Raw genomic sequence first — 27,750 nt, 5'->3', positions numbered from 1 at the left:
TCGCCCCTCTCCTGGACTTTCTCCCAGATGTCAAGAGGGCAGAGGCCCTTGAAATTTTCCAAGAAGGCGAGGTGGCTTCAGACCATGCCATCACAGTGGCCACGGACATCGCCGACACCAGGTTCCGCCAGATGGGCAACAGCGTTTGCTTTTGCCGGCGTGGTTGGCTCAGGGCCACCAACTTCCGTCAGGACGTACAGGTGAGGGTAATGGACATGCCCTTCGACTGGGACAACTTGTTCGGCAAGGCGGTGGACGAGTCACAGCCCGCCATCAAGACAGACACTGAGACGGCCCGTGCCTTGCACACACTCAAACAACGATGGCCGTCCTTTTGGTCTCCCGGAGGCAAGTCACAGGGTGCCTCCAACGGATTCGGTGGCAGCTCTCCTTCGTACTGTCAAGCGGCCCGTTCTTCGTCCCAGGAGGCCGCAACAAGACCGGAGGAATTCGTCATCGCCAAGGAGCTCAAGGTGGTACAGCCTCGGCGAAGCAGGACTGAACCGGCCATGACGTCGGGCCCCCACCCGAGCACCCCAGTGGGAGCCCGGCTGGCGAACTTTGTCGGCATGTGGAAGTCCATCTCCACCGACTGTTGGGTGCTGGATGCCTTGGCCCACGGACAGACCCTGGAGTTCCAAAGGAAGTGTCCCCATTTTCCACCTGTGGCCAGGATAGAAAACCACATCCCACAACTGCTTCTAGAGATCCCGAGCGATGTTGAAAAGGGGCGTGATAGAACTCGTCCCGAAAAGGCTCCAGGGCTCCGGAGTGTACTCACGATACTTCCTCGTCCGAAAGAAGACCGGCAGTTGGCGGCCTATTCTAGATCTCCGCCACCTCAACAAATACATCAAATCCCAGAAGTTCCGGATGGTCACCCTTCTGCACGTGCTGGGACAGCTGGAGGAAGGAGACTTCCTGTCGCCGCTGGACTTGGAGGATGCTTACTTCCACATACACAAGGGGCATCGAAGGTTTCGTGGTCCAAGGGCAGCACTATCAATTCGAGGCCCTTCCCTTCAGTTTGAAGTCGGCACCAAGGGTCTTCACCAAGTGCCTGGCACCGGTGGCAGTGTGGCTGTGCCTGCAGGGGATCCATGTCTACCCCCATCTGGACGATTGGCTCCTCCGATCGAAGTCCAGGGAACTCGCCGTCGAGCACACAGCAAGGACTGTCCGCATGCTCACGGAACTGGGGTTCTCGATAAACTTTGCAAAGTCCTGCTTGGAGCCATCGCAGGACGCTCGGCTCCTGGGAACCAGACTCAACACGGTGGCACGCCTAGCTTCACAGTCGGAGGACAGGATAAAAGCCATCCTGGGCAAGGTGCAACGGCTGTTGACCATGGAAGTTGGCAGGGTGAGGTCCATCAAGTCCCTGCTCGGCATGATGTCGTCATGCATCTACCTCGTTTAGCTGTGCAGGCTGCGGATGCGGCCGCTGCAGGAGTTCCTCGTCGCCCGTTGGATGCAACTGGCGGAAAGGTTTGAGGACAAGCTCGCCCTCAACGAGACATTCCGTCAAGCGATTCGGTGGTGGGGTGTCCGCGCGCATCTCGCAGCGGGCACAGACTTTCAAACCCCAGCACATCAGGACACGGTGACGACGGACGCCTCCCTGGAGGTATGGGGCGCACATACCGGAAATCTCATACCAGATATCTCCACGCAAGAGGCCTGTGGATCCCAGAGGAGAAGTCGTTGCACATCAACATCCTGGAGCCCTGAGCCGTGTTTTGGGCCCTCAAATCATTCCTTCCGTCCCTCAAGGGCAAGGTGGTGCGGGTCTTCCCAGACAACACCACCACGATGTTCTACATTCGGAATCAGGGGGGCACCAAATCCCCAGCTGTCTCCAAGTAAGCGCAGGACCTGTGGCACTGGACCGTCGCCCAGAGGATGTTCCTGGTACCCTTTCACCTGGCAGGAGTGAAGAACACTGTTGCCGACTCACTCAGCAGGGAGCTGCGCTCTTGCCAAGAGTGGGAGCTTCGGCAGGATCAGGTGGACCTACTGTTTCGATGATGGGGCAATTCCCAGATCAATCTATTTGCGACGGCGACGAACACCAAGTGCCGGAGGTTTGCCATCAGGTTTCCCCAGCGGGGAGCATGGGGGAAGCGTTCTCATTCCCCTGGGACAGCCTGTCTCTCTATGCGTTCCCACCATTGCTGTTGCTTCTGCGACTCATCAGTCAACTCAGATGGTCCCGGTGGAGGATGATCCTTGTCGCACTGGCGTGACGAGGCAGATAATGGTACCCGGACCTTCTGGACATGTCAGCTTCCCCTCCAATCAAGCTTCTGGTGGACATAGATCTTCTTGCCAGGGAAGGAGGAGCAATTCTGCACCACAAACCGGGGTCACTGAACCTGCAGGCCTGGCTCCTACAGCGCTAAAGTTTGGAGGATACGAGATCCCGGCATCTTACGGCTATCTCCCACTACACCAGAACTCGGACGGTCGTCGCTGTGGTCGTATCACCTGGTTAAAGGAGTTCATGAAAGGACTTTTCCATTCATTCCCGCCGGTGAAGGCTCCGGCCCTGGCGTGGGAGCTCAATGCGGTGCTGACTTGGCTCATGGGTCCTCCGTTCGAGCCTCTGCATTCGGCGCCTCTGAAATTCCTATTTTGGAAGACAGCATTTCTGGTGGCCATCACCTCCGCACAATGAGTGGTAGAGATCCAGGCCCTCTCCTGTAAGCCTCCGTACTTGACGTTCCACGGAACGAGGGTCGTGCTGAGGATGCACCCCTCCTTCATTCCCAAGGTGCGATCGGACTTCCATCTCAACGAGCCCTTGGTCTTGCCTGTTTTCTTCCTGTCGCCTTCGTCGGCGGCTCAGAGGACTTTGCACTTGCTGGATGTGGCTAGAGCGCTGAAGTTCTACGTGGACCGCACTAAGAGTTTTCGGAAGACATCACAGCTGTTTGTGAACCTTGGCCCTGTGAACCAAGGGAAGGCCCTCTCCAAGGCTTCCATTTCGAAGTGGCTCTCCGGCTGCATCACGCACTGTCATCGGTTGACAAACCGACCGTTGCCTGGCCGTCCGAGGGCCCATTCGACAAGAGCAATCGCTGCGACTATGGCGTTCCTGTCTGGTGTGCCCCTGCTGGACATCTGCAGGGCTGCTACGTGGAGGTCGACGCACGCCTTCACGAAATTCTACTGCATCAACCGGGATTCCAGGGAGGAGTCCAGAGTCAGCCAAGCAGTGCTGCGCAACCTGTTTGCTTGAAGGTGAACCTGGTGAGGAGGTAAGAGATGCTTAATGTTGATCCTTGCCACCTCCCATGGTTGTGCATGTGGGTACTACTATGTATTGTTTATTCATGAGCATGTGAATCCACGCCAGACTCCATGCTGGAGAAGGAACAAGTTACTTACCTGTAACTGTTGTTCTCCAGCATGGGTCTGGCATGGATTCACATGCGAACCCTGCCGCCTACGCCTCTGCGGCTTTACGTGCTATCAAATCCGAACATGGCTGCCAGAGGAGGGGTTTAGGAAGCGGGCCGTCATTGGCTGGGGCCAGTATGACCCAGAGACCAGTGATTTGTTATTAGTAGAAAGACTAAACTGAAACTGATTTTTTCTTTACCAAGGATTCCCAGCCTGACGATGGGGAATATTCATGAACATGTGAATCCATGCCATACCCATGCTGGAGAACAACAGTTACAAGTAAGTAGCTTGTTCCTTTCATCTGTTTTTTAAATTTTTTTTTTACTTGTGCTGACCATTTAAAAATCAAAGGATCTTAGATAAGGAAAATCAGGCCAAACCAATGCCCCATTCTAACATCCACTGGTAATCTTATTGAGATGTGTAGGGTTGACATTGAATCCCGAGGGGCTTTTGATTTTTGGGGATGTGTACGTTGTTTGCATCTTAAAATCTAAATGTTATTTTCTTTTTCCAAAGGGATGGAACCACAGATGTCACGCGAACAATGCACTTTGGCACACCTACAGCCTTCGAAAAGGTACCATGAAATTCTATGCACGTAAGAAAAGGAAGGTAGAGTAATGCAACAAGCACATTGGCCAGATCATATTAAAGTATTGATCCCAAAATGTGCATTAGCAGAGACATGGATGCAATTTCTATACTTTCAATTTTTAAAATGCAGCCAAAGTGATCCCCAATACCACAGACAATAGTTTGCTTAAAATATCGAGCAAATCTATTTGTGTCTTTATGAACGGGCAAAATTGAACAACTTTCTGTTTGTCAACTTGGTTTTTGGCGATTTGTTTTGTTTAACAAAGCATTATGGGAGCTGCTCTCTTTTCAACAACCAGCTTGGAGTCTTTCAGGGTAATTTGCCTTGCCTTCATTGACTTGCAAGTGGCATTCAACAAGGTTAACTGCCAGTTGCCATGGTCAGTACTCGAAGATATGAGTTTGAGACGCAGTTGTTGTGCTTAACAGTAGAGATGTACCCAAACATACAGGGCTGTGTAACTTATGGCAGGAATGGGAATCCACACGTTTGAAATCCATCAAGGAGTACATCAAGGGTTTGTTATGGCCCACTTACCTTTTACTCTTTATGTCAATGGTTTAGATCAGTGGTGGACGACCTGTGGCCCTCCAGATGTGTTGGCCTTCAACTCCCATCACCCATTATCCCACAATGTCAATAGTGAGGAATCGTGGGATTGCACTCTGTGACAAGGTTCTCAATGACTCGCAAGACAAATCCAATAGCGTTTCAGTTCTGATTATAAAAATGGTGTTTACAAAATCAGGTTCTTGGGGCTTGCAGTCTTTCTCCCTCAGGGACTTTCTAGGTGACCTTGAGGTTTAGTCGGATGTCCTGGTGCCCTTTTCCCCTCCCTCTCTCTCTCTCTCTCTCTCTCTACCCCTCCATCTCCTCATGTCTCTCACTTTCCAGCTACTTCCTAACCTGATCCGCTTTCCTCCAAATCTCACCCCCCAACACTACCGTGTCTATGCACTCTCGCAATGCTCACTTCCGTCTCGTGCCTTCCTCCTATTCTCAACCTCAAAAACTACCTCCAACCACTCACTCAATTGGTACCTCTTTTTCACCCAACGCCCTTTTACCTCATCTGTGTGTAAAGACTATAGCGCCTCTTCTAAGTCCTACTCCAGCTGCTGCACCCTCCTCTCTGGTCTTTTGGTCCTCCTTCACCTGCTCTGTTATCTCCCTACACCTCTCACAGTTAACTGATTCTTTTGTCTTTTTGTTCCCCTGCCCTTCCTACCGAGAAGCTTCCCCCCTGCTACTCGTTTCAGCTGATTCCATGGGGCCAATTTCTGTCTGAGCTATCCGCTTGTTGGCTGGGACGTCCCCTGGAAGTCTTCAAAAAGACCTCTAGCCTGCCCCTTTTTTACCTCCATCTTTGCCGTGTAGTCAATGTGGTCTGTTGTTTTCTGTTCCCATCTCTGAGCAAGTACGTCTTTGCCTACAAAGGTTTTGGGGAGGGTTCTCTGGTCTGCCTGCTGGTTCTACTCCTCAACTGCTGCCCCAGTGTTCTTCTATAGCGAGAATGGGATTTGTGGCATAGGTGTTTGGTCCCCTATTCAATTTCTAAAGGGGTAACCTAGTTCATTCCCATTTCTGTTCCTCCTATACCAGGCTTGGCCTTGTCCATTGGGGCTAGGAATTTTAAGGTGTGTGTAGTTTATCTCTGGATAGTGCTGCTTTTCAGGAACCATTGTCCATCCCATGGTCTTAAGAGTCTGGTGCATGATAATTATTGTAGTTTCTTGGGAATCGCCTGAAAGAATAGAGACCTGGCCGGGACAGAGGCTGATGGACATTGAGACAGAGGCACCAATGTATGTGTGCAGCTCCACCCATGAAGGGGACAGGGCTCTCTCTCAACTCCTCCAATCCCAATACTGGGGCCCTTAGACAGGGATTCACCCATAAACTGGTCACGTCAAACTCTCTGGAGGGCAGCAGCTTGTCCACAACTGGTTTAGAATCTAGTTTGCTATAATTGACAACTGGTGTCCCTTGAGTTATCTGTAGGCCAATACTCTGTTTAACTGTGAAAACTGGTAACCCTAGACAACAATACAAGTGGAGAAAGTATATGATGAAACTAAATAATGTGTTTAATTTCATTTCATAATGCTTGATTTTCACAAATTGTGTCATAAAAGCAACATTCACCAAAAAAACATCAGCAATGCACACACAAAGAGAAAAAATATTGATGTACCAAACTGGATAAAACAATCAGTAAAATATTCTCATAAATTACAAAAGCCCAACAGCATTATCAGTGCACCAGTATCTATTTTGCTCTTAGTCTCCAGGCCCACACAAGATACTTACAAGTGTCATACACTGCAAGCATATCGTTAGAAATAAGACCAACTGACATGGCCTTGCTGTTGTCTGACAGCCTCGAGACAAAAATAATGGCTTTAGATATTGTTGTCTCAATTTCAAGGTTACTGGGCATACCATCAATATTTGTGTACCTGTTACCACACAGCAGACATGTGGCATGGACATTATTGTTCCATTTGTGGCGAAGACTTGCGGTCGTTTAGATCCCTAGTCGCAACTTAATGAATAGGGATCTTTCAAATTTAGGTTTTACGTAGTCTAGGTACTCTTCATAACCTTTTGCCATAACCTTTTTGCCATAACCTTTTGCCTTTATGCTGCAATAAGGTGTCGTGACCGTCCAACCTGAGGCCTTCGAGCTGTTGTCTCACAAGACCTTATCTAGAGCTGCTGCCTTGATCACTTCCTTGGATGTGATGCTTGGTTTATTCCAATACTCCCCAAGGCCCAGGTCACGTAGCACATTCTTAACGTGCATGGCCCACGGTAAGGAAAGGCTGCCAGCTTGAATTATAACATCCAACAAAGCATCTTTATACTTTTACCAGGGAGCAGTTTGACAATAGCCGAGCCCAATAATAGACAGGCCGCACTCAACAAATGTGTTCAATGCTCGGTATCCCAATTCCCAAGAATGCTGGTAAATTGGGCGCAGAGAATGGTAGCCCCAAGATATCCTTAAGATTATTTTCTGCAACAGCTAGAGAGCCAAGAACTTTTGCCCCATAGCTCTGCACCATAAATTGTCTAGCTTGGGCTTTATAAGCCTTCAGGGAAAAACAGGCTACACCATTGTCTTGTTCCCTAGTGAACCCTGTAAGGGCACCAGTGTACCTTGCCAGTGTTATCCTTGCTTTGTCCAAGTGTATACTGCATTTATAAGATGACATTACCCTTACCCCCAGGTGATCGTAAAAATCAAATTGTTTCATGGGGCCCTCATCCAAGGCCAATCTTAACTCTCTATGCTTGCTTCTGTTACCAAATACCATTGATTTTTTTGGTTTTGTAATGTTGATCTTACAAACGTCCACCATTCTCCAGTATGGGGTCTGGCATGGATTCACATGCTCATGAATATTCTCCGTCGTCCGGATGGGAATCCTCCGTAAAGGAAAAAACAGTTTCACTTTCGTTTATAAACTGCCAATCGCTGAGCTCTGGGTCATACTGCCCCCAGCCAATGACTGCCCTCTCCCGAAGCCCGTCCTCTGGCAGCCATCTTCTGATTCTTCAGATTTTTACTGCACGTTCAAGTGTTGGGAGTCCTCGCGTTTTGCTCTTTGAGCTTTCTGCGTTTTATTTTGGGTAGGAAAACTCTGTTTTCGGTTCACTTGCGCCCGTATGCTCCATCACTTATCCTTCCGCTGAACAGGGATCAATTTTTCGGCATCTTTCATCGCCCCTCAAGGGCAGAAATTGTCAAGTGTTTTTTCTTGGAAGCTTCCAGATGTTCATCAGGCCTACACTGCGCCGGCTCATGTCGGAGGAGAAAGACTGATCTTCCCTCTTCAAGCTGTGCACGAGCTGCAATTTGCGGAATGTTTTCACGGACGACAAGCATTCCCAGTGCTTGTATTGTCTACACCCGACGCACAAGGAAGAAGATTGTGAGATCTGCCATGGGGTCTCCAAGCGCACGATGAAGGATCGACGCGTCCGGTTGGCGACATGGCTCTAGGCCAGGGCCTCTGCCCGGGTGGTTCACAGGGGTATGCCTCTTTGGATCCAGCCAACCAGAGCAGGCGTCTAAGTCCTTTGAAGGCTCTCCATCTGTGGGGGCCCACAACAAGGCCAAGCAACGCAAAGCTACTTCAGTCGAGGTCACTGCGCAAGCAGGCCCCACGGCAGTCAGGGCACGTTCATCATCTCCATCTGCCTCGATCTCCATCCACCGCTCCAGTTCTTCGTTCAAGAGAAAGTCAGCTACACAGGGAAGCTGCGGGAGAAGGCCAAGCGGGACAGGGTGTCCGACCTGCCCGTGAAGGCCCAGGTGATCCAGGGCAAAACGTCCTCTTCCATCGAGATGGTTGCTGCGCCCTCTCGAAGGCAAAAGGGGCTGACCCAGTTAAGTGTGTCCCGTTGGCGGCCAGGGCGGCTCTTCCTCCAAGGAGTGAGGCTTCGTCCAAGCCAGTAGAAAAAACTCTGGAGAAGAGGATGCCGGAACTTAGCCCGATACTGACCCCTCAGGACCCAAATAAGTGAGGGGATGGGGAAGAACTCCAGGGCACAGACATTTCTTTGTCCGACGAAGAGATACTTTCTGTCCACATCATCCCGGAGGAGGGTGGTGACGACTACGTTGAGGAGACGTCCACTGGAAGCGACTACGATGACGTCGACGGGACGATGTGAATGCTGGGCCCAGCGACCCTGTTCACCCAGGCAGCTCCCAGACATCTGTTACAGCATATTCTCTTGACCCTCCACACACTGGTGTCGGAAATACAGAAGAAGTTGCTGACGGCACCACCAGCGACACCACCAGCGACAACCCTGTTGACACCAGGGTCACCACCGCCAAAGAAACGGAGGAGACACCCTACACCTCCATTCCAACCGTCGCTGCCCTCCCCTACCCCTCTAGGGGGACAGGAACGGACACGGCGACGACGTACACCGACGATGATGGCAGGAAGTCCCCACCGCTGAGTGCTTCTCCGGGGGACAAAGTGGGATCCTTCCATTCCTCCTCAGCCAAGAAAGGCCAACTTGATAAGACGTACCTGGTGCTGGAATATGCGCCCAGGTGTCTGCCGTTGCAACCATTGTCAGACTCTGTGGACTTGGCGGTCGGCAGGAAGAAGTTGTTGAATTTGTCGTCTTCTTCATCTGCTCCCCTGGACAATGAGGGGAAGAAGATGGATTCCATGAGTAGAAAGGACATCTACTTGATGGCGACGACGGTCAAGGCGGCCGCTAACGTGGTGAAGGCGGCCAACGCCTTAGCGATCGTGGCCCTTTGGCAGCAAGGCTGACGAGAGCCTTGAGAGGTTGCAGACCTCCGAAGCAGCTGCAAAATCTTTGGGCGCAGCTGTCCATCAACCTCTGCCTTTTCATCCATCCATAGTAACGAAAGGAACCCCTCCACTGCTGTCCCCTAAGCAGTGGAGGGGTTCCTTTCGTTACTACTACTCTTTTGGTAGAGCGAGAGGAGCGGCCAGTCAAAGGGGACACCGTGCCAAAGCCGCTTAATCAGCTGCCTCTTTGCCCTCAGGCGCTGCCGCAGCCGCTCCAAAACAGCTATGAGGCCAGGTCTCATTGTTCTCTGGCTGAGGGAAGACTGTCTCAGCATCTCAAAGAGTAGCAAGCCATTACTTTAGATGTGTGGGTTCTGGAAACAATAGCCCACGGCTACTGCCTACCCTTCCTAAATCGGCCCAGCGACAATCCACCAGGGAAACTCTTTGAAGATTCTGGATCCGCTCCTTCTGCAGGAAATCTTGACCCTGCTGAAGAAAGGTGCTATAGAACTAGTACCTGTGGCGGAGAGGAACAAGGTCTGGTACTCCCCATATTTTTTTATTCCCAAGAAAGACTGAGGACTGAGACCCATCTTGGACTTGCGTTGTTTGAACAAGTTCCTCAGGAAGGACAAGTTCAAGATTGTCACTCTTTCTCAGGTCCTTCAGGCACTTCGACTTCAGGATTGGTTGGTGTCATTGGACCTACAGGATGCTTATTTTCATGTGCCGATCCATCTAAAGCACAGAAAAAAGGTTTGCCGTTGGCAGCTCACACTTTCAGTTTCTGGTCCTGCCATTCGGGTTGACCTCCGCCCGAGGGTCTTCACAAAGCTCATGGTGCTGTTGGCAGCGTATCTCAGGAAAGGGGGGGTTCACGTATACCCCTACAAGGACGACTGGCTGATCCGAGCGCGTTCTCCCGAACAGGCTTTGCATCATCTCAGCCTCACCAGCCACTCCATTCATAAGCTGGGCTTCTGCCTCAATTTCAAAAAGTCACATGACACCGTCCCAACAGCTCCAGTACATCGGGGCTGTGTTGGACACATCCTTGGGGGAAGTGCTCGCCACGCAAGGTGAGGGCTCATCACATTGTCCAGATGGTCAACAAATTTCAACACGCCCAGAATATCCTGGCTTTCGAATTCTTAAGGTTGCTCTGTCTGATGGCATCCTGCGTTTTTCTGGTGCCGGGGGCCAGACTGTGGATGAGATCCCTTCAATGGGCTCTCAGGACGCAGTGGTCCCAATGCTCGGGCAAGATGTCGGATTGCTCGGGCAATCTCCTTCAGATTCTGCTCAAGTTCTCATGGGATCTTCTGTGTTGGGCCAGCAAAGGGAATCTGATGAAGGGAGAGCCGTTTTGGCAACCGTGGCTGGAGGTGACGGTAGTGACGGATGTTTCCCTCACAGGATGGGGGGCTCACGCCAACGAGCTGACCACCAGCGGTTGTTGATCTCTGTCGGAGTCCAGACTTCACATCAATCTTTTGGAGCTGGGGGGCCATCAGGCTAGCACTGAAGGCTTTTCTGCCTTTCGTACGCGGGAAGAGTGTCCTGAACATGACGGACAACACAGTGGTCATGCATTACCTCAACAAAAAGGGGGGTGTTGGGTCACTGCCGCTGTGCAGGGAGGAAATGCAGCTCTGGTTCTGGGCAAAGGGAATCTCACTCTCGGCAGTTCATCTGGCCGGAGAGGAGAATGCGGCGGCGGACGCTCTGAGCTGGCAGAGCCCGGTCTCCTGCGAGTAGGAGTTGGCTCAGGAAGTCCTTCAGGAGATCTTCGCCCTTTGGGGAAGCCCTCAAGTGATCTGATCGCGACCGGTACCAGCCGGAAGTGTGAAACATATTGCTCAAGGGAATTTCCTCCAAGAGGAGCTTTAGGGGACGCGTTTGTCGTGGATTGGTGATTCCCACTTCTGTACGCGTTTCCTCCGGTCCCACGTCATTCCTCAGGTTCTAAGGAGGTTGCAGAGGTTCAGGTGCCACATGATCCTAATTGCTCCGGATTGGGCCAGGAGAGCGTGGTACCCAGACCTTCTAGAAATGTCCATCTGTCCTCCACGCCGTCTTCCCCACAGAGAGGATCTTCTCTTGCGCTAGGGGGGGTCGGGTTCTCCATCCAGAGGTCAAGACTCTCAACCTTCACGCATGGTTTCTGAAAGGTTGAGATATAAGGATTGGGACCTCCCGGATGACATGATGGAGGTGTTGCTTTCGGCCAGGAGCCCGGTAACCAAATCCCTGTACCGTAAGTTTTGCGACTGGTGCAGGGGTCACAATGTCAATCCTTTTCAGTGTTCCATTCCCATGGTCCTTTCTTTCTTGCTTCTTTGGGCCACAAGGGTCTTCAACTGGGTACCATTAAAGGTTACCTGGCAGCGCTGTCTATTTTCAAGCGCTCGTCTGAAGAATGTTCTTATTTTAAGATTCCTTTGATCACCCATTTTCTAAAAGGGCTCACAAATGTGTTCCTGCCGTCTCCTTTTCAGGTGCCAGTTTGGGATCTGAATTTAGTCTTGAAATTCTTGATGGGAGCTCCGTTTGAACCTTTGCACTTGTTTCCTTTGAGACTGTTGACCTTCAAGAAAGTTTTCTTGATTGCAGTTACATCTGCTCGCAGAGTGAGCAAGTTGCAGGCACTTTCGTCTAAGCCACCCTTTACTGTGTTCCACAGGGATAGGGTTGTACTGAGGGTACGTCCGCCCTTCCTTTCTACCTAAGGTAGTGTCTTGAGTTTAATTTTAGCTAGAGGGTGGTAATTCCAGCTTTCTATCCTCCTTCTCATTCTGGTAAGGAAGAGGAGAGACTCCATAGGTTGGATCCTAGGAGAGATTTGAGCTTTTATATTTCTAGGATGTGCAGGGTCGGAGTGGACAACCAACTTTTTGTGGGGTACACTGGACACCTATTGGGCCAGGCTGTTACCAAACCGACCTTGTCCAGGTGGATTATCCTCACAATTACTGAATGCTACAGATTGGCTGGCAAAGACCCTCCTGAGGGTTTACGAGCTCACTCCACCAGGGGCGTGGCTACATCCACAGCCCTACAACGGGGAGTTCCTGTTAAAAACATTTGTGATGCTGCAACGTGGTGTTCCATCCACCCCTTTGTCAAGCATTACTCCCGGGATACTTTCCATGGTCAAGATATGGCCTTTGGTAAAGCAGGGCTCTATTCTACCATCTGATTGGGTATATGCAAATTCTTCTCCCTCCTCCGTTCACTGATACTGCTTTGGGAGTCTGTCAAAGAAGTGGAATACGTCGGAGGACACAATCCATTCGAAGAACAAGCTACTTACCAACTGGTAATGTTCTTTCGACTGGATGATCGTCCAACGTATTCCACATCGCCCTCCCAGCCTGCCCCTCTGCAGAATTTCCTATGCTTTTGCAGCTTGCGTTCCCACAAGGCTTTCTGCAGTCATAGATGCTTGGTATTCAGTTATGACACACATTGTGGAGGGAAAAAGATGAACTGAGGCTACAGGCGCTGTGCGTCCTACTTCTAACATCCGATGACGTCACCCGACGCCATCGATGCAGGATGCCCGCCGAAGCAGCACAGCTGTGGACATGACATGTCAAAGATGTAGAATACTTTGTACGTTACCAGTTGTTAAGTAACTTGTTCATCTCCATTGATCCAGTCTCAACATATACATTTAATGATATATGATATGGCATTTGTAACGCGCCTATACAGAAGTGTTTCAAGGCGCGACGAGGCAGGGAGGAGGGGAACAAGGGGAAGACAGACAACAATCCTACTAGGCTAGGTGTCATTCAGACCGTGCTAGTGCAGGGGTAGGGGGAAGGGAAAAGTGCAAGGGGAGGGGGAAAGTGCAGTACAAAGTAAGTAGAATAAAAATAAATAGGGCCAGATGGTGGCAAGTGCAAGGTAAGTGCAGACAAGTGCTGTGAAGGGGGGGCTGTAGGGATACAGAGACAGTCCCGCAGTGCAGGGGTTGCCAGGGAGGCAGTGCAAGTGGAGAGTGGCTGGGCCCAGGACCGAGGTTGGTGAGAGTGGCCCAGTTGCAGATTCAGTGCAGTTTCAGTGAAGAATTTAGCAGGGGAGAGGGAGAGAGAAAGCAGAAGCAAAGAGGAAGGTTTTGAGGTGCTTCCGGAACCGGAGATGGTTCTCCTCAAGATATGTGCTCCATCCTTAAAGACATGAAAATATTCACAATAAGCATATGTGAAGTGCATATTGTTAGACCAATCGTAAAAGGAAACTTAGTTTGGTAGCTTCAGGCATGTCCATGTAACTGGAAAAGAAAACATGCGCAAGGGTTAACGCATCTCTTTATTGTCTATGGTTTAGGTGCAATGACTGTTTGTCCATAACTTTTATGGCACAGTTTAGTCATCATGTTCTCAAATATGAATATATGCACATTCATCCCCTTCTAGAGCATTCATGTCTACTCCCAGGGGCAGATGAATCAGCTTGGAGTTGCCCTAGATGCAGTAGTCCTCAGAGAAATAGTTGTGTTGTATTAGAAAACTAGGCTTTTTTACAACAGTATCTGTTTCTAAGCAATTGGAACTCCTTCACTTAGCACTTTGTACAAACTGTAATAGTACAATAATATTATAGTGGTTCTCCAGCATGGGGTCTGGCGTGGATTCACATGCTCATGAATATTCCCCATCGTCATGCTGGGAATCCTATGTAAAAGAAAAAAGATTCACTTTCACTTACAAACTGAATTTCTCCTCTAAACCAATCACTGCACTCTGCGTCATACTGCCGTGCCCCCAGCCAATGACTGCCCTCTCCCCAAGCCCCTTCTCTGCCAGCCATCTTCAGATTTTGACCGCACGTTCAAGTGTTGGGAGTCTGTGAGTTTTGCTCCTTGAGCTATTCAACGGTTTTCGTGCTTTTTTCGAGAAGAATACCTAAAACCGATCCAGTGTGCTCTTCTCTTCGTTGACCGACAAGCGGAGATCCATTGTCGGTGCATTTCAGCGCCCCGCAAGTGCAAGGATCGTTGATTTTTTATCAAAGTTTCCAGAAGGCCATCGGTCCTACCTCCCTGGTTGGAAGTTTCCTTTTCAAGCTCTGCTCCAGCTGCAGACTGCAGAACGTGTTTGTGGAGGACAAACACCTTCAATGCCTCTACTGTCTTCAACCGGACCACAAGAAGGGGATTGTGAGATCTGCCTCGGGTTCTCCAAGAGAATGATGAAGGATCATCACAGTAGACTGGCGGCATGCCTAAGCTCCAAGGCCTCTGCCCCGTGCCCAAAACAGGGTCATGCCTCGCCCAGGACCAGCCTGTCCGAGGAGCGGGCTTCTAAGCCCTTTGAGGGCACGCCATCCATGGGGCCCCGAAACAATGCTAAGCACTGCAAGTCCGTTTATGTCGGGGCAGGGCGCGATCAACCTCACCATCTGCCTCCATCTCCAGCCATCGATCAAGCTCCTCCTCAAAAAGGAAATCAACCTGCCCAAGAAGGCTCAGGTGCCAGAGGAAAAATAGTCGCTGACGATTGAGATGGTGATTGCCGCTCTCTCAAAGGCCAAAAGGGCTGACTCTGTTAAGGTAGCCCCGACTGCGCCCAGGGTTGTCCCTACCCTAAGGCGGGAGGCCTCGGCAGGGGCAGGGGAGAAGAAACCGAAAAAGAGGATGCTGTCGCTGAAACTGGATGAGACCGATCAGGGTGCAAAAAGGTGTGGGGCACGATTAGGTCCCAGGCCAGCCACAGGCCATACCCCAACACATGGATGCTTCTTCCTCGTACGAGGAGGACCATGAGTCTGTACACACGATGGACGCAGAGAACGACTGCGGCGGAAATGCTGCAACGCCAATGGCGCTGGTCCTAGTAGGCCTGCCGCCCGACTCCACTGAGAGATGTATCTCTGGACATCCTTTCGACCCTACAAACGTTAGTGTCTGAAATGCAGAAAAGGATGGCCCCGGTGCCCTCCTGCAAAAAAGAGGAAGTGCCATCCAACACTGTTGCATCAACCTCCACACCCGTGCCAGGTGCCCTCCCACCTGAGGGACACGGCCACAGCGACATCGTCACAGAGGGCAGATTGCTGCAGCCGAGGTCCTCACCACCGGATGAGGTGGGATCATTTCATGCCATGGTCACCAGAGCTTCCGAGCTCTTTCAGTTCACACCCGAGGAGACCAAAAAGGAAGGCTTCTTATACAAGAGGCGCTAGGCCAAGTGGAAGACAATCATGGCGGTGCCCCTACTGGATGTTGTGTGGGAGAAAGGCCTGGTGCTGTTGAACGATCCTGCCCCTGGCCAAGCGGGATAGGCTAGAGAAAACGTACTGGGTGCCGGAGTCCGCTCCCAGGTGCCTACGGTTGCTACTGTTGCCGGACTCAGTGGTGTCGGCAGCTGCGAGAAAGATCTTCTAACCCCTCATCATCGTCCTCAGTCCCTCTGGACAGCGAGGGGAAGAAGGTGGACGCAATGCGGCAAAAGGTCATCTACTTCGACGTCGACTGTCAAATCGACCAACGTGCTGGCGATCCTGGCCAGGTACGACAGGGAACTGTGGTACAAACTGGGCCTGTTTCTGGCGTTCCTGCCTGACAAGTGGGCAGAGGCGACACCACCCTCTCCTTCTCTCCTCACATCTCTGACGTCTCTAAGAAGTCAAACTATTAGCTGCACCTCTTCAGATGTATTCTTCCTTTCCTCATTTCTCCACAAAAGATCACTGTTTCCAGAGCTCTGGTCCTCTCTATAGGCTGGTCTACTGCAACAGCCTCTTTCTAAATCCTCCTGCCTCTACTTTCCTATACAACCTATCCAGAACAGGACTGCAAGACTTGTCCTTGGCCTCAAGCCCAGGGATCTTATTTCTCCAGTTCTTAAATCTCTTAATTTGCGTCCAGTGGTGGCAAGGATTAAGGTCAAGACCCTCTGCATCATCCACAAGGCCTTCTTGGGCCTGGGACCGCACTACCTCCAACTGTCTCTTCCTAAACATCTCCCTTCTCGAGCTCTCTGCTCATCCACATCCAACTCTCTGAGGGTCAGTCTCGTTTCCAAGCAGAGAGTTTGGGCCAGAGCTCCATCTTCAGCTGGGGCTTCCCTCTGGAACAGCCTTCCTCCCTCTCTGAAACTTGAGCAGAACCACCTCCGGTTCCGTAAGCAACTCAAGACCACCTTCTTTGCTCCGCTTTCTCTTCCTCTCCCCTGCTGATGTCCCGACTGCTCCATGCACTCGTCACCTGGCCCACCTCTGAACTTGGGCCCAGACTCCTGCATGTCCATTTGCACCTCGCACTGCCTCTTGGCTCCCTCAGCACTTGTGGTCTGTATCTGCAACCCTACAGTCCCTTCTCTCTGCACTTATGAGCCACCCGTTGTCTGCACTTTCTGATTTACCTGCATTGAGCCACCCGCTAGCTACACTTTTTAATTACCTGCACTTCAGCCACTCCAACCCTCAGCACTCTCCCCTTCCACTTCACTTGCACAATCTGAATGATACAAGGCCTAGTAAGATAGTTGTTTTGCCCTCCCTCTGTTACCTCCTCCTTGTCTTGTTGTGTCTAGAAACAATTGTGTACAGGCACGTTATGAATGCCATATATCATATCTTTCATGAAACCCATCGAGTAAGGCCAAGTGAATGATTTAACTAGAAATTAATCCAGTAAACCATGCCTCATAAAATACAGATGTCATTCAACATTTTAAATATCAAATTTGATTTTACAATTGCCATTGCCTTAGCTGGCCTTACACATTCCAAAAGTAATTCCTAACGTTCAAACCTGGATGATAATTATGTTCTTTTGAACAAACCTATCATGTTACAGTAGTTTCAGCTAGTTTATGAATCTGTTATGCTCGATCTGTCTCGCTAAATGAGCCTTCCATCTGTTCCCTTTTGTTGATAGGACGAGATCACTGAAACTGCAATGCTTAGAAAACTACTTAGTCATCTATTAATTTTATTTGGTTTTTATGGCACTTTTTATCAAAAGTCCTTTACTGGAATATAGATAAGGGACAATTCATGAAACCATTTGTCACACGGGAGGGCAGCTAGCGACATCTATGAAAGTTACAATGTAGGAAAATAGATGGACTGAAATAAGTAATCCTTTAAACAGTTTTTGAGATTGGCAAGTGGAGGGCAGAGGCGTAGGCCAATAGGAAGAGAATTCCGGGGTAAAGGAGCATGATGCACCACCGGGTGAGTAAAGGTTTGGAAGAGTAATGTAGACTTGTTTTGAATACATCTACTAATGATGTTTCTCTAGCTCAACAAGGCACATTTGTTTTTTTGTTCACAGTGCAAATAAATGACGCGTTCAAGCAAAAAGATACTTTTAGATTCCGGATACAATTTTACAAGTTACCTGGAGATAAACGTTTTTCAAGCTAGTAGCATTTAAAAAGTCAGCCGAATTACCCCTTATCACAAAATCGGTGACCTAAAGGAAGAGCACCAGACAGCACATAAGTACATTACAGACTGATTTAACACTTTGGAAATTATCTGCGACATAACATGGTCATGCTAAACCTAGTGTTAGCCACAAAAGGAACACATAACTCATCAATTTTGCAAGAAAAGACAGACATAAAAATGACTGCAAAACATTACATTTTTAAGCCTCCTGTGTAAGAGGTCAAATGCCTCCCATTTCTGAGGTTCATTTGAAATGGATATAAATGGTGTGGTTTGGGGGGGTAAATCAACACCCGCTGCTTCCCAAACATTTTCTTGCACGTGCGAAGAAGGTGCTCCGGATCTTCTACAGGGCCCATTCAGAACCTCATACATTCTCGTCTAAAGTAGATGGTAACAACATAGCGCTTTGCCCCCCATCCAATCTCTAAGGTCCTGATATTCACAATAGCTCAGTTTTTGTTCTGAGCTCCAACCATTAAACAAGCTCTATTGATGTACAGCTAGATGTAATAACACTTGTGGCCTACTTTCCGTTAGAGTTTTATAAATGTCCACCAAAGGTAGGACTTTAGAAGACTCACACTTTGGGGACACGGCTCAAACTCTTAGTAGAGGCCTGAACCCCACAAGTATGTTGGTGGCAATGGCTGAACAGCCAGGCCTATCTTGGGAATGAGACAGGGCTTTAGGTGGTACAAAGTGTATAAACACTGCAAACTAAAGTTATATAAATAATAATGGTTTATTCTATATATTGTGATCAATCTGATAATGTCATCACTCCTTTTGCCAAGTTAACCTCTTCTCATGTGGCCAGGGGACGGCAGCTGCTACCTGATCCTAACCAAGTAGGCGGCTATATGAGGGAGGGCCACATGGGGGAGGCGACCTTCAGGGGGATAACATGGCGTCATCAGAAACTGACAAATACCCCCATTCCCTTTTTGGGCTATTCCCTCTCCTCCTCATGCCTTGATGGCATATTGTGGCACTCTCCCTGAATCTCTGACCAAGTCTTCTTCCCCAAAAGACGATACCCCCTAAATACTAGGTTATTAACAAATGGGACGAAGAAAAAGAAGGGAGCGGTGATGATTACTCCCAATGATGTTCAATGCCATCTTTCTCAACATCACATCAGAAACAATACAACTGAGACGTGAAGGAGGCGAAGAGTGATGATGATCACTCCTCACAAGAATCATGAGCAGGGGTCTAGTCGCTGGTAAAAGACCATTGGCCCGACGGGATTTAAAACAATGCTGGGAAGAGGAGCATGGAGTTCTCCAGCTCACAGCAGAGCAAGGTACCGATGGCCGCGCTGAAGTCCAGGCAGCTACGAGGTGAGCGTGCAGCTCGGCGACAAACACGCTTTGGAGAGGTTTGCAGGCGGCGGAGCGGAACGCGAGGAAGCAAATCGTGCTTCCTGAAGGCTGCAGATGCTGGGACGCCGTCCAGAGTACAGACGCTTACCAAAGACACCGACAGCACCAGGGAGAGCTGCGAGAGCTAGATAAATGCCTGTCTTCGAGTTGAACGCTGAGCAGCCATGAATAGAAAGCTGGCGAGTCCAGGGAAAGGATTGCAATGCCGAAGCACTGTCGGGCTGTGTCACAAAGGCCCTAGATAATCAGACTGGGGTCTGGCACCCTGTAAAGACTGGTAGGGGGTGTCTGTACTTCCGCTCGCTATATGGTAGAGGAGAGGCACAGAGGACCCCAGCCAAGATTCTCTATTGGGTAGCAATGGACGAGCAATCAAGGCCTAGCTTCTCAGGAGGTGATGCAGGCTGGTTCTTAAGTACAGTGTAGTCCCCAAACCCCCACAAAGGAATGTCCACACACTGTATTACTGAAAACAGTCTTTATATAATTAATATTCAAAGGTATGTACACAATCACAATAACGCACTTTGTACTCGGAAGTCAATAATGATAAATATATACAATTCTAAAGTGGTACCACCAATGTTATCAAATCTCATTAAAGTGCATCAACTGTACGGTTAAAATGTCACACAGATCAATGACGAGGAAACCAGCAATAGAGATAGGAAGGAATGCAAGATGGTTGAAACAATAGGCAGAATGCTGACCCCTACCAATAGGCACAGTTTTGTGTTGAGATCCCCCCCACCTGGGCAACCTGTAAATAAAGCTATATAGCACAAGCCCAGTCCATGGAATGTTCAATAGTCTTATTTCCTCCTATTAAGGTTTTACTCCCCCAATGTACCTGTGGAGTAGATTTCTCCGAAGATGCGTCGACCGATCCTTCTTGAGTGACTCCCTTCAAAGCAGGAGCCACGGAGCGTCGAGAGGCGTTGAGGAACTCGGTGTTAGGTGTCGGGGAATCGACGGCCCCTCTTGAGTGCCCTCCCTTTAAAGCAGGAGTCACGGGTCGTTGAACGTTCGACGTTGAACAGGTGGAACTGCGGCAGTGAAGTGGCAGCTTCGTTCCTAGCGGTGCTCGTCGACGACAGAGCGTTGGCATCCTGCAAGGAAGAGGCGTGCGGGGCACCTCGGTGACGATAGTTCTGGACCGCAAAGAGATGATGGAGAACTGTGGCCCAGCAAGGGCGTCGAGTCGTCGCCTCTCTGTGGTCCTTAGGTGGCGGGAAACCCACTGGCGGATGCTCCTCGGCGCGTCGACGGTCGGGCCTTCTCCAGCGGGATAAAGCGGGCGATGATGCAGAACGAGAGCGTCCGATGATCAAAATGAAGTTCTTAGGCAAACGGGAGCACGGCGCCTCTGGTCAGCGACAGTGGTGGACAACAGTCCGGGTGTTTCTCTTTGAGATTCCGCGGCAGTCCCCGTCTCGGGTCGGCAGCGTGTCGAAGGTCTGTCTACCACAGAGCTTTGGCAGCTGTGCACGATGGTCCCTCGTAGCTCGGGAAGAGGGCGCCTTACCAGGTCCTCTCTGGGTCAGTCCTTGGAGGCACAGCAGCTTTCAGATTGTGAAGGAGAGCAACAGCAATTCTTCTCGTCCAGCAGGGCTTCAAGGTCAAACTTCAGTTACTCCAGTTACTCGTCGTAGTGGACTTCAGCTTCTGAACACCATTCCTAGCAGTGAGAGGTCCCCAGATATACTGTTGATCTCCCATTCATCCCGCTGGGTCATACTCAAGCATCCAATCACGACTAAGGGCATTCATGCAGGCAGGCAGCCAATTGGGCACACAAGGTATTCAGGCCATTCACTTCTCTCCAGACACTCATAACAAGTTATGTGTATTGGGACAAGTACCGAGCCATTCAATACTCCAAGCTGCATTCATACCGGTTTCGGGCAGGGCTTTCTCAGTCATTGTGTCAACCACCAGATACTAGACATCCACAACACAGAATGCATATTTGTCACACACTCTATTCACCCAGGTCCCACCCACAGGAGGTATCCATAACATACATCACCGGGAAGGCTCCAGCTAGTCTGGCCGGGCCTTCACAACAACACCATATATGGAACTTCCATCCAACAGCCAGTCAGGGGGAAGGGACAGAGTCAGGGCTTCCCAGGACTTTGGGAAAACAAGGTAATGGGTAATAGAAAGCAAGAGGCCACAGGGGCCATTTTGTTTTCCATCCGGAATCAACTGATCACAATGGCAGGGCCGGGGTATCCCAAAATGGAGGGTACTCCGCGCACCTGTCAAATTCAGCATGGCACTGCCACCAGCCCATACCCTGCTCTGCGGGCCACCCACAGGTGCCCAAAAACATACACTAGGGGCACAGGGTTGTACCGCCACCCATGGGTGCCATAAGGGTATCCCACGGGTCCGTTCACCAAACCAAAAGAGAGAGAGCTGCACCGCCAGGAGTCTCACATGGACTCCTGCGCGGAAAACACGACAGAACACACGATAAAAAGCAGTAAAGGACAAGGATACGGAGGCCCTGTCCCTCCGATGCATTTCCAGCAGCACAGACCCTCAACACAAACTTGGGGAAGACCAAGGAGGGAAACCAGAGAAAGACAATGTATGTTGCACCATCATGAAAAGGTCTACCGAATATTTGTAAAACAAGCTGAATGAACAGATGAAAACTACCAAACCGACATTAATGATAATGCGTTGATGAGAAGTACCGATACGCGGTGTTGAAAATAAATGTGTTTGAATCGAAATTGTTAGGGGTCAGCAATGCGAGGCAGACAACTGTTTGATGATTGTTCAAAAACATGCCATTTTATTAAGGTACAAATAATAATAAATGCCTCACTATCCCTACTTTCCAGAGGATTTCCCTGCCTACCAAAACACTAACACAGGATGTCTAGCCCTCACACTTAAACATTCAATACAAAGAAAAAATATATGGCAATTCAAGTAACATCAACAACATTCACAGTTTCTTGATAACCTCTCAATAACCTGGATGAGTTCCTTCCCCAGGATTCAAAGTGAATTCAACTTCAGTGTTCAATAAAAAGAAACAAGGAAATCCCTGCAGGTAAGATAGTCTCAGATCAGTTCTTGATATTTCAATGCCAAGATAACATCTTGTTAACGAAACTTCCAACAATAGCAAGTGTGTTCTTCTTGGTGAAATATCAACTTTCCACTTCCTCAATATAGCACCAATGGTATTCCCAGCCACAATGTTTTGCCACCACTTCAGTAATCCAAGAAGACTTGCCACAGTTCGAAAGAAATGCAACTTCTACAATTGCTAGCTAAAGACAGTTTCTGGTTAAACTATTATTTCACTAGTTGCATTATTAGGATTCACAGTATATATCTTTGTCAGGATGACTTCACAGTGCTGTTGCTTCGACTCAACAACTTCACTTCTACCAAAGTTAACCATGAGTACATTCTCCGGTTCCATGTGATAATGTCCCCGCAAAAATGTCGGCATGCAAAAAGTTGCTGAAAAATGGCAATTTTTTTGCCGAGACATTATTTCGAGGGGATTGGGTCCTCCGACGTATTCCATATCTATGACATGTAATCAACAGAGCTGTGCTGCTTCGGAAAATCTTCGGCATCTGCTTCCTGCGTTGATGACGTCGATACGCCGCCCTCGAGGACCTCCTCCGACGGCCGACGTCACTGGATGTTATAAGTAGGACGCACGACGCCCGTAGTCTCAGTTCTGTTTTTTCCGCGAACGTGTTCGCTTCGGAGATCTCAACGCGCCTTGACTCTTTGGAGTTTCTGTTCTTTCTCGGTACTTCGAACCTGTTCGTATTGTGAAGTATATTCTTCGTGAAGATGTCTACCTCGTCTTCCACCCCACGTCCGGGCTTTAAGAAGTGCGGCGACTGTGGGTCCAAGATGTCGGTGATGGACTTGCACGACGCCTGCCTCTGGTGCCTCGGGGAGGCCCATGACACGGATGACTGTGTCGACTGGCTGTCGCTCACGTCCAAAGCCTTGCGGGAGCGCAAGAAGAAGTTGTCAGTAAGTAAGGTGTCCAAGCCACGGAAGTCGAGGTCTGCAGGGCTTTCGACAGACGATTCGAGGGGCGATTCTCCGCATCGTCATCGGAAGTCCAGTGGGTCTCGGTCCCGGAGTCGGTCCCGCCACTGCTCTGCCTCTTTGAGGCACTCCCGGAAGCGCCGTCATCGGTCGCCTTCCCCGTCCTCATCCGAGGACTCCGCCAGTCGGCGGGTCGCTTATCCCACCAAGCATGCGATGCCGGAGGAATGGGCTTCCTTCGGGAAGAAAATGTTAGCGATTCTCGAATCGCAGGGCACTGGTCCGTCCGCGCCTCCGAGTGCGGTCGGTCGTGATCGGTCGAGAGACACTGCTTGCACGCCTTCGGGCTCGGGTGGTCGGCACGATTCGCGGGAGAGGGCCCGCTTGGACAAGGCGAATCGTTCTCGTCATGCCCTGTCCAGGTCCCTGTCCTCGACGTGCTCCAGACCGTGTGCACCTGTGGTGTCTTCGAGGAAGACGTCGACGCCGGTGGTGCCGAGGTCATCGACGGACTCTTTCAAGACCCCGCCTCTGAAGAAGTCGTCGACGCCATCGGCGCCCAGGCTGTCGAGGGACACGCTCGGGGCTCCGGACTCTAGGCCTGTGTCGACGCCATTGATGCTGTCGGCGCTGCGTTTCGGCGTCGACGCTGATTCTCTCGACGCCCTCGACGCCTTTCGAGGCTGTTTTGACAGGGGTACCTCTGGGCTCAGTGGAACCCCCTAGAAATGCTCTGGCCAAGGTCAAGCATGGCTTTGTTCCACATTCTGTGCCTTCTTACCGCCATCTTGAGTTTATTTCAGAGGTGGATGAGGGCTCTGATGATGGCATGGTTCCTGATACGGTGCCAGAGAAGATTCTCTCGGGCCATAGCCAGATTGAGGACCTGCGGCAGTCCCTGCATGATGCCAGTGGGCTGGACACCTCTCCGGAGGTGGAGTTTTGTAGGCCTGAGCCTGGCTCTCATGCTGACTCCTCGTACTGGCGCCTTATGTCTAGGGTCACCGAGTACTTGGGATGGTCTGCTCCCCCAGGGGATTTTCTTCAGGATGACCTTATGGATATCCTCGACCAAGGTCCACCAACTGACCCGGTACTGCCGTTCCATATGGCTCTACAGAGGAGGGTGGCGGCGGCTTGGACTGCTCCGGAGTGTCTCCCGGAAGTGGTCAAGTTTTTTTGCCGCGAAAATACCGCCCAGCCAGTAGCTACCCCTGCTACTTGACCAAGCAACCCACTCCGGAGAGTTATGTGGTGCAGGCGGCTACATCCCCGGCAAAGCAATCGTCGTATCCTACCATCCCTCCTGATAGGGACGACAAGTGTTTTGACGGCTGGGCGAAGAAAGTGTTTTCTTCAGGGGGTAAGGCGCTTCAGGCGGCCAACTCCATATGTGCCTTGTCACGTTTCACGCACACTCTGTGGAACTGTTTCTTTAGCGGCTGAACATATTCCTGAAGGGGACGAACGGGATGGTTTCCTTGCTATGGTTCAGGATGGCAAGGATGCTATGTGTGAGGCCGTCAGCCGGTCCATGGCGGCGAGCACCCTGATACGCAGGTTTGCGTGGTTGCGGAAGTCGGGGTTTTCTCCTGATGTGCAGGCCCGGCTCCTCAACATGCCCTTTGACGGGCAACATCTTTTTGGCAGCAAGGCTGACGAGAGCCTTGAGAGGTTGTAGACCTCCAAAGCTGCAGCAAAGTCGTTGGGCGCTGCAGTTCGCCAACCTCCGCCTTTTCGTCCTAGGGGACAGCAATGGGGAGGAGGTTCCTTTCGTTATTACCCATCCTTTGGTAAAGCGAGAGGAGCTGCCAGTCAAAGGGGCCATCGTAGGAGTGCCAGAGGTGCCAAGGCCGCTCGGGCTGTTGCTTCTTTGCCCTCAGGCAACGCCACAGCCGCTTCAGCTCAGTCAAGAGGCCATGTCCCATGGTTCGCCGGTTGGGGGAAGGCTGGCGCAGCATCTTGCAGAGTGGCGCGCCATTACTTCAGATGTGTGGGTTATGGGGATCATAACCCACGGCTACTGTCTTCCTTTCCGGCAGAGGCCTCAAGACAATCCACCGGGGAATCTCTCTTTGAAGAGTCTGGATCCGCTCCTTGCGCAGGAAATTCAATCCCTGCTGGAGAAAGGCGCCATAGAACTGGTGCCTGTAGCAGAGAGGAACAAGGGATGGTATTCCCCTTATTTTTTGATTTCCAAGAAAGACGGGGGGGTTTGAGAGCCATCATGGACTTGCGCGGTTTGAACAAACTCCTCAGGAAGGACAAGTTCAAGATGGTTACTCTCTCTCAAGTCCTCCAGGCCCTTCAACTTCAGGACTGGTTGGTGTCTCTCAAACTCAAGGACGCTTATTTTCATGTGCCGATACATCCAAAGCACAAGAAGTACCTGAGGTACGCAGTTGGCAACTCTCATTTTCAGTTTCGGGTCCTGCCGTTTGGATTGACCACCGCCTGAGGGTCTTCACCAAGCTCATGGTAGTGGTGGCAGCGCACCTCAGGAAAGGGGGGATTCACGTCTAGCCCTACCTGGACGATTGATTGATCAGGGCGCGCTCTCCCGAGCGAGTGCTGGATCATCTGTCAGTCACCTGCCACTCCCTCCACAAGCTGGGCTTCTCCCTCAATTTAAAGAAGTCCCATTTGACACTAACTCAGAGGCTCCAGTACATCGGAGCTGTGCTCGACACGTCCCTGGGGCAGTGTTTTCCTCCCCAGGTGAGGGCTCCTCACATTCAGCAGATGGTGCACAAGTTTCAGCTTGCCCAGAGTCTCCCAGTGTTCGAGTTCTTGAGATTGCTCGGCCTCATGGCATGCTGCATTCTTCTGGTGCCAGAAGCCAGGTTGCAGATGAGATCTTTGCAATGGGCACTCAAGCTCCAGTGGTCTCAGTCCTCCGGCAGGTTATCGGACCCTGTTCAGGTGCCATCCTCGGTCGCCCAGGACCTTCTGTGGTGGGCCGTCGAAGACAATCTTATGAAGGGGGCTCCATTTTGGCTACCCTGGCCGGAGGTGACGATCGTGACGGATGCATCCCTCACGGGATGGGGAACTTATGCCAACGAGTTGACAGTCCGCGGTTGTTGGTCTCCGTCAGAGTCCAGACTCCATATCAATCTGTTGGAGCGGAGGGCCGTCAGGCTAGCCCTGAAGGCTTTTCTGCCAACTGTGCGAGGGAAGAATGTCCTGATCCTGACGGACAACACAGTGGCCATGCACTACCTCAACAAAAAGGGGGGGGCAGGGTCACTTCCTCTGTGCAGGGAGACGATGCAGCTCTGGTTCTGGGCAATCTAGCAGGAAGTTTCGATCTCGGCAGTTCATCTGGCCGGAGACGAAAACGAGACGGTGGACGCTCTGAGCAGGCAGAGCGCGATCTCTCACGAGTGGAGTTGGCTCAGGAGATTCTCCTGGAGATCTTCGCCCTTTGGGGGACCCCTCAAGAGGATCTCTTCGCCTCCAGTGTCAACCGGAAGTGCGAGAGGTTCTGCTTGCGGGAATTTCCTCCAAAAGGAGCCTTAGGAGATGCGTTTGTGGTGGAGTGGTCATTCCCACTGCTGTACGCGGTTCCTCCAGTCCCCGTCATCCCGCAAGTACTGCGGAGGTTACGGAGGTTCGGTCCCCGGATGATCCTCATTGCTCCGGCATGGGCCCGGAGGCCCCAATCCTTATACCGTAAGGTATAAGGATTGGGGCCTCCCTGAAGACGTGATGGAGGTGCTGCTCTCAGCCAGACGGCCCGCAACAAAGTCCCTGTACCGTTGGTGTAAGTTCTGCAACTGGTGCAGGGTTAAGAATGTGGATCCTTTTGCATGTGACATTCCCATGGTTCTGTCTTTTTTGCTTTCTTTGGCCCACAGGGGCTTGCAAGTGGGTACCGTTAAAGGTTACCTGGCGGCGCTGTCCATATTTAAGAGCTTGTCTGAAGTGTGTTCCTATTTTAAAATTCCTTTAATTTCTCAGTTTCTGAAAGGGCTCACTAATATGTTCCCTCCGTCACCTTTCCAGGTGCCAGGTTGGGATTTGAACCTTGTTCTCAAGTTTCTGATGGGTGCTCCGTTTGAGCCTTTGCATTCATGCCCTTTGAGACTTTTAACTCTTAAAACTGTATTTTTGGTTGCGGTCACTTCCGCTCGCAGAGTGAGTGAGTTACAGGCACTTTCAGTTAAGCCACCCTTCACTGTGTTTCATAAGGACAGGTTTGTCCTTAGAGTTCCTCCTTCCTTTCTTCCGAAGGTGGAGTCGGAATTTCATTTAGGCCAGAAGGCTGTTCTTCCGGCGTTTTATCCTCCTCCACATCCTTGTAAGGAAGAGGAGAGGCTCCATAGGCTTGATCCTAGGAGAGCGTTAAGCTTTTATATTTCACGCATGTCCCGGGTCAGAGTGGACGATCAACTCTTCATTGGTGACGCTGGAAAGCGTTTGGGACAAGCTGTGATGAAACAGACTTTCTCGCTGGATTGTTTTGGCTATCTCTTGAGTGTTATCGCTTGGCGGGTAAGGACCCACCGGTCGGCTTGCGGGCCCATTCTACCAGTGGTATGGCTGCCTCTACTGCCCTACAGAGGGGTGTTCCTATTCGTAACATCTGTGATGCAGCCTCCTGGGC

The 27,750-nt window shown here is 50.7% G+C and overlaps 1 protein-coding gene across 1 annotated transcript in view; it reads left to right on the top strand.

Moving 5' to 3' along the window:
* The window catches only part of XPNPEP1 (X-prolyl aminopeptidase 1), a 297,380-nt gene that overhangs the window by 186,295 nt on the left and 83,335 nt on the right, over positions 1-27,750 (top strand). Inside the window, exon 16 of the mRNA XM_069611759.1 lies at positions 3,928-3,988. Within this exon, the coding sequence (XP_069467860.1) occupies positions 3,928-3,988 (61 nt within the window). The remainder of the gene's footprint in view (positions 1-3,927; positions 3,989-27,750) is intronic.

This window comes from Ambystoma mexicanum, chromosome 8, assembly GCF_040938575.1.
Source record: "Ambystoma mexicanum isolate Mex_15411 chromosome 8, UKY_AmexF1_1, whole genome shotgun sequence".
Classification (NCBI taxonomy): domain Eukaryota; kingdom Metazoa; phylum Chordata; class Amphibia; order Caudata; family Ambystomatidae; genus Ambystoma; species Ambystoma mexicanum.
Note: the sequence above shows the minus strand (reverse complement) of the source record. Positions and strands in the feature narration are given on the sequence as shown.